Consider the following 7,500-nt stretch of genomic DNA (forward strand, 5'->3'; position numbering starts at 1 on the left):
ACAGTGAAACCCTGTCTCTACTAAAAATACAAAAAATTAGCCGGGCATGGTGGCGCACGCCTATAGTCCCAGCTACTTGGGAGGCTGAGGTAGGAGAATCGCTTGAACCTGGGAGGCGGAGGTTGCAGTGAGCCGAGATCATGCCACTGCACTCCAGCCTGGGAGATGGCAAGACTCTGTTTCAAAAAAAAAAAAAAAAAAAGGACTGGGCACAGTGGTGCATGCTTGTAATCCTAGCATTTTGGGAGGATGAGGCAGGCAGATTGCTTGAGCTCAGGATTTCGAGACGAGCCTGGGCAACACGGTGAAACCTCATATCAAAAAGAAAAGAAAAAAATACAAAAATTAACCAGGCGTGGTGGTGTGAGCCTGTAGTTCCAGCTATTCGGAAGGTTGAGGTGGCTGCATTGCTTGAGCCCAGAAAGTGAAGGCTGCAGTGATATCACACCAATGAGCCAAGATCACACCAATGCACTCCAGCTTGGATGACACAGTGGGATCCTGTCTCGAAAGGAAAGGAAAGAGAGGAAAGAGAGAAAGAAAAGAAAAGAAAAGAAAACGCATGGTGGCTCATGACTCCCAGCACTTTGGGAGGCTGAGGTGGGAGGATCACTTGAGCCCAAGACTTCACAACCAGACTGGGCAACACAGTAAAGCCCCCGTCTCTAAAATATAATTTAAAAATTAGCTGAGTGTGGTGGCACATACCTGTAGTCCCAGCTACTTGGGGTGCTGAAGTAGGAAGATTGCTTGAGCTGGGGAAATCAAGGAGGCTGCAATGACCTGTGACTGCATCACCACACTCCAGCCTGGGTTACAGAGTGACCCTATCTCCAAAAGCAAAGAAAGAAGGAAAAAATAAAGGTAGGACAGAGTTAGGGGATTGAGGATGTCCTTTTTGGAAGGTTGTTCAGAAAAGGCTTGATGAAGAGGTGCCATATGAATCATCTCTTAGTCATTTTAGGCTTACCAATATATAGATTAAGAAATTGCCATTTGAAACCTAAATCTGTTCATAATCAGACAAGCATCTGTAGTTTATTGTGGCTGCAATTTAGAAGTGTGGGATGAAGAGAGGGAGGCATAAGCTATTAAGAGAGGTGAAAAGGCAAGAGTTGGTTTTAGAGTGTGAGGAAGAGAGAAGAATCATGATAGAAAGAAAGGTGGGCACATTCATTGAGAATGGGAAACCGTAAGGTTGAAGGCAAGTGGATGAAGATGAATTCAGTTTAGGGCATGTTGAGTTTGAGGTGCCTATGGGACATCCAAGTGAACAGGTGAGCAGGAAGTTGAAAATATATGTCTAGAGCAGACCTGTGCCTGAGATACACAGGTTTGAAATATGAAAGGTAATCAAAACCAAGAGAGGTCAGAGAGGGCACCTTTGTTGAGGGAAAAAATAGTCAATGACAGAACTACCAGAAAAACCAACACTTATAGGATTGACAGCAAACAGACAGAGACAGTGAAGGAAGCCTAAAACAGAATGACTAATCAGAACCATAGAGAATAGTCAGGGAGATGTGGGGTGTTGTGATTTCATAGTTCCCATCTGGTCAAGTAGTTGTTCCGTGGAGGCCTGTCACTTCCCTGTCTTTGGCGGTCTGACAAAGCCTTCATTCACTGAACAAATGTTTACTGCACCCATGCCATGTGTCACTTTTCTAGTGACACATGAATGAACAAAACAGTAAGCCCTGACTTTAGGGCACTTACATTCTAGTGTGGGGAACAGACAATAAACATTAAAAACAGGTTAAACAGCTGGGCTCAGTGGCTCACACCTGTAATCCCAGCACTTTGGGAGGCCAAGTCAGGTATCGCTTGAGCTCATGAGTTTGAGACCAGCCTGGGCAACATGGCAAAACCCCATCTCTACAAAAAATACAAAAATTAGCTGGGCATGGTGGTGCGGGCCTGTAGTCCTAGCTACTTCTGAGGCTGAGGTGGGAGGATGGCTTAAGCCCAGGAGGCAGAGGCTGCAGTGAGCCGAGATCATGTGACTGCACTCCAGCCTGGGTGAATGCACATTATAAGGTGATAAAAGCTACGGAAAAAAAAAAAAATAGTAAAGGGCATCAGGATGTAGAGAGGATATCTGAGCAACTTCCAGCAAGGAAGTCAGGTTAGGCCTCAGTGACAATTGAGTAAAAACTTTTAAGTTTGCCCAGGCCGGGCACGGTAGCTCACGCCTATAATCCCAGCACTTTGGGAGGCCAAGGCAGGCAGATCACGAGGTCAGGAGTTCTAGACCCACCTGGTTAACAGTGAAACCCCATCTCTACTAAAAATAAAAAAAGTAGCCAGACTTGGTGGCGGGTGTCTGTAATCCCAGCTCTCAACTCGGGAGACTGAGGCAGGAGAATTCCTTGAACCCGAGAGGCGGAGGTTGCAGTGAGCCGAGATCCTGCCACTGCACTCCAGCCTAGGCAGATACAGCAAGACTGCAGGGGGCGGTGGGGAGGACTTTAAGTTTGCCCAGTAGATATCCCGGAGTAGGTCAGCACGGTGGTTCACGCCTGTAATCCCAGCAGTTTGGAAGGCCAAGGCGGAAGGATCACTGAAGGTCGGGAGTTCGAGAGCAGCCTGGTCAACATGGAGAAACCCCACCTCTACTAAAAATACAATAATTAGCTGGGCGTGGTGGCACGCGCACCGATAGACACAGCTACTAGGGAGGCTGAAGCAGGAGAATCTCTTGAACCTGGGAGGCACAGGTTGTAGTGAGCCGAGATCGTGCCACTGGGCGACAAAGCGAGACTCGGTCTCAAAAAAAAAAAGATATCTAGAAGTAGAGCATTCTAGATTACATCAACGAAGAAATAACGTGCATCAGGTAGGATTTTGGCTTTTGTTCTAACAGAAAAGAGAGGCTGCTGGAGGGTTTTGAGAAAAGGGTCTGATGAAGGTTTTCTAACATAACTACCCTGCTGGCTACATTTAGAATAGATGCTGAGTGGCAAAGGTGGAAGCAGGAAGACCAGTAAGGGGGTCAGCGCAGTTCAGGGAAGACACGATGGTGCCTGGAACCACGAGGACAGCAGGGAGGGTTTCTTGATGGTTTGAAAGCCAAGGTAAAGGAAAGGAGTCAAGAGTAACACAGGCTTGCGTCCTACACCAAAGGAAAGCCACTGCGGTCTGCGGGAGCCAGGGAAGACCCTGGCAAGGGCAGGTCGTTTGTTTGTGTTTTTGGTGGAGGGCGAAGGAATCAGGATTTCAGCTTGGGCACGTGGGACGGTCAGGAGAGAAGTCTGAGCTGGAGATGCAAGGATGTCGCCAGCACACAGCTTGGTGTCTCCAGTCACGAGAGCAAACACATACATACTTTCAGGTGGGCTAAGTGCCGCGGAAAAAAAAAGAGAAAAGGAAGGCGTGAGTGTGTATGGGGGCGGGAACGATACAAAAGATGGCCGGAGGAGGCCTTTCTGAGAAAGGGACGCCTGCTTTCCGTCCAAGAAAGAGAAGCGAGAAGGGCGAGAAGCGCTTGCGGAAAAGCTGGCAGAGTGGGGCCGGGCGCGGTGGTTCAGGCCTTAAGTCCCTGCACTTTGGAAAGGCCAGGAGTTCGAGACCAACCTGGGCAACAGAGCGAGACCCCCGTCTCTGCTTTATTAGATAAAATAATTTTCAAAACAGTAAGAAAACCTAGCAGTGCACATCCAACCCGAGGCCCTCGCAGCCAGACCAGAGGCACCAGGGCGGCCAGGCGAGGCGCTGCGAGGAAGCTGGTGCTTCTCGGAGTCCGAGACCCTAGCCGGGGAGAGCCCCAGGCAGTGCCCGAGGACCACGGCTCTCTCGCGGGCGTCCTGCCCCGCGGCGTGGTTACGGGGCCGCCGAAACCGTAACTCATCTACTGGACACTTCCAGCTTCCTCCAAAGGCCGAGCAAGCGGGGCTACAAGGCAGATTTCATGTCTGCTCCCAAGCTCGACCGCTTTACAGCCAATCCTCTCTCGTCTGGTAAACGCGTAAAATCCACACAATCACAACTTTCACAACGAAAGGGAGGGCGCAGGCCTCTCGTCGGCACACGGGCCGCCTCGCCCGCGTCACTCTGAGGTAACAGCCTTTCTCTTCAATCGCTGCATGCAACTCCGGCATGCCAGGCCTCTCCCACTACGGGTCGAAGGATGGCTCACGTCACATTGCGCGAACAAGGATGGTCACGCGCCACAAAAGGATTTGCAGGGCGGGGCGACTCGACGGCCCTCCCTTTTGTTCCCATTGGCTGCAGTCGTCAGGTTCGCCTCCTCCACTGCCTACCGGGGAGCCTAGGGCCTGACAGAAGCCCGCCCCCCTGGCGCTCGTGCGCACGCGTGGCGGGCTCTCGGCGCACTGAGCAGGCGCGGCCTCGTGTCGGCCGGAGGGGGCGGGTGCAACGGCGCGCGCTGCGTCCCGGCGCTCGGCTTTCCCTCCGCCGGTCCCGCCCTCCGTCGCGGCGGCGCGGTGTATCCTGGGATAGGGAGCGATCTCCGAGCGAGGCGGCAAGATGGACGCGGGATTTTTCCGCGTAAGTAGAGGCGCCGGGCGCTGGGGTGAGGCCAGGGGCTTCTCGGTAAGGCCTGGTAGGAGCCCTTAGCTTGGGACAGGGTGGCCAGCGAGGGGAGGCTTCAGAGATCCTAAGGATTCTTCCCAGTGCCGGCGCACACCGCCCCCCCCCCGCGCTGCGGCGGAGACCGGTGCGCCCCTGCGCAGTCTCCTCCTCCGGAATGGTCCCCTTTACGCGGCGGCGACGGTGGCCGGAAAATGGCGGCGGGAATGGGCCGGGATGGTACCTCGCTGCCCGCCTGCCTGGCGGGGCCTGCAGGCGGAGCGCCGTGCGTGCCGCCGGGTCCTGGGGCCTAGCGGAGCCGGAGGAGGAAGTCCCGAGTGGGAGGCCAAAGGGAAGCCCTGAGGTCACTGGCGGCAGCAGGGCTGGGAGAGTATGGTTTGGGGGTACATCTTGGGAGAGCAACTTAGGAGGAGGAGGACAGGAAGCAGCATTCAGCGGCTTTTTTTGAAAAAGCGCCCCCGCGCCGCTCCCAACGTTCTCCCTCCAGGTCCTAAGCCTTCGTGGATGGGCCAGGTCAGGGTTCGCGGGAGCTCCCGCCCAATTTGATATCCCTTCAGGGAGGGGGACGTAGATAACTTGTTGGGACAATGTGAATTTAAGGTTCTGTGAGGGTAGAGGGTGCAACGAAAACTATGCGCGGATATGGAGGCAGGTTATGGAGTGATTCAACTCCTTCCCGCCCTCCACATCGCTCACCACCCGCCACCGTCGTGTTTTTACTTTTGGAGTCCGCTGGCTAAAGGTGACTCTTAACTAGGCTCTGCCAGCGTCGTCTGCTCATCGCCTGCAGGCAGGGAAGTTACTCCGTCGTAGTTGGTTCTCGGGGCCCACACTTTATCAGGGTCGTGCTGGAGCCTGTGTGTCCCACATTCCCCTCCTGTAGGAAATAAGCACTAGGTCAAGATCTAGAAGGGACATGGGACTAGAGTTGAGCACCATGGGTCTCTCCGGGCTTGCAACCTGTTAATGCAGAATGAAACCATATAGAAACTAGTTGGTCTAAGCAAATATCTCCGTTTTCTGAAATACACGTTAGCTCTTTCTTCTCTTTAGAGCATGTAATTTACAGTTTGTGTGTTTTCAAAGGAAAAATTGGAAGAGGGGAAGGCCAGAACTTTAGTAAAAATAACTTTGGACACTCCGAATTGAACATTGAAATCCTTCTTTAATTGGCTTTAATAATACGCCAACGAGTTTTTCGTCATGGTAGAATATTATCCCCCAAGCATTTGTTCATGGTAGATTATCATCCCCCAAGCATGGTAGAATATTGTCCCCCAAGAACCAACTGTTCTTAGGCAAACAGTAAGATATTTATTTTGGAATGATAGTTTCAGATTAGCGTATCGAATTTGCAAACTGCTTATGAACTGTCCATTTTGTAATTTCCATCAAAGTATTTTGTAGTAAATATTCAGTATTTTCTGCAGTGCAAGAAGTAGTATTTTGAGACAAGTGAAAGTCTGTTCCGACTTTTGTCAAATATTTTCTGTGGAAAGGAGTTCCAATAAATAAAAGAGTAAGGTGATTGATGAGCAAATTTTAACATGAAGTTTGCTTGTGGTATTGTTAAAGTTCTGGGAGAGGGGCGAGTTTTTAATACACTGCCTACAATTCCTTAAATGCAAGAGTTAACTGGATTTAAGATCCAAGTTAAAACATTTTTAGGGTCATTATCTAGTACCCTGCCAACCAGATAAACTATTTCAGTTAGGATAGAAGTTACATCTTCCATTCAATGAACTTCCACATGCCAGATACTTTTCATATGTTATTTCCAGTATGTACACAGCAACCCTGCAAGGTAGATTTCCATACCTCTATTTTGGCAGGGAAGGAAACATCCTCAGAGAGGCTGGGTAACTTGGTGTAAGATCTTATGGCTAAGTAGTGGCAGAGTTTTTACCTTCTCAAACAAAATTTTTTTTGATCGCTTTCCAAAGGACTGTGGCCAACTCAGTGAACCAATCAGTACATTTCAGGTGGCACAGCCAGTTATTTCCGTGTTTAATTGGGCCAGTAGGAGTGATAAAATGAAAAGAGTAATTAGTGATCACTTGATGATCTAAGGTAGTATTTGTAAGCTTTCATTTTTCCAGGTTCTTTGCTGAAATTGAATTTATTTAGGTAACCCTATCTTTTTCACTCATTCCAAGTTCCTAAAAGTTGCAGAAGACTAACACAACACAGTGCTGGGGTGTTCTTTTTTCCTTTTACCCTGTTTCTATGCATTGCCACAGTAGTTCGGCAAGCATGCAACTGGCTTTCAAAAAAGAATGAAATTTCAAATACTTCAGTGTGTTCTCATTTAAACAGAAAAGCCCTGCATATCTATTAGCATAGGAAAAAGTGTGAAAGGATACAAATCAAGTCTAGCATTGGATATGAGGAGGTGTTTGTTGGCACTATGCTGTATACTGCCGTTTTAGGTTTGACTTATGATGAACATATACTTTAAAAATCCAGTCAAGTTTTCAAAGTGTCAGCTGCATTGGGGAAAGGGTATGCTATGAAAACTGGTTTTGTATTGTGTTTACTTGGTGACCCTATTTTGGCTATAAAGGTCATAGGTGATAAAAAGTAAGGATTTAACTTTGAACCCTTAATTAAGATGTGGTTCTCTTCCTGCAGGGAACAAGTGCAGAACAGGATAATCGGTTCAGCAACAAACAGAAGAAACTACTGAAGCAGCTGAAATTTGCAGAATGCCTAGAAAAAAAGGTATTCTTTTGGATGAGACTGTTGTGCATCTTTATAGCACACTTAAACTTGACTCGTGTTCTGAGGTTGTTTTGTAGATACATTGTAACTTGAATGCCAAGAAAATAATAATTGAACATTAATCACCTTTTAGCCACCACACACGGCACAGCCACATAAGAATTATCAGATTGTACTATGCCAAACAAAGAAACTAAGCTAAAAGGAACTTTGGTAGACAGAACTCTTAAC

The 7,500-nt window shown here is 48.8% G+C and overlaps 1 protein-coding gene across 1 annotated transcript in view; it reads left to right on the plus strand.

Annotated features, from left to right (window-relative positions):
- The first annotated feature begins 4,178 nt into the window (after nucleotides 1-4,178).
- SRRM1 (serine/arginine repetitive matrix 1) overlaps nucleotides 4,179-7,500 on the plus strand; it is a 45,002-nt gene continuing 41,680 nt past the window's right edge. Inside the window, exons 1-2 of the mRNA XM_011977911.1 lie at nucleotides 4,179-4,506; nucleotides 7,180-7,269. Coding sequence (XP_011833301.1) covers nucleotides 4,486-4,506; nucleotides 7,180-7,269 — 111 coding nt within the window. The 5' untranslated portion in view covers nucleotides 4,179-4,485. The remainder of the gene's footprint in view (nucleotides 4,507-7,179; nucleotides 7,270-7,500) is intronic.

Source organism: Mandrillus leucophaeus, unplaced genomic scaffold, assembly GCF_000951045.1.
Source record: "Mandrillus leucophaeus isolate KB7577 unplaced genomic scaffold, Mleu.le_1.0 Scaffold185, whole genome shotgun sequence".
Lineage (NCBI taxonomy): Eukaryota > Metazoa > Chordata > Mammalia > Primates > Cercopithecidae > Mandrillus > Mandrillus leucophaeus.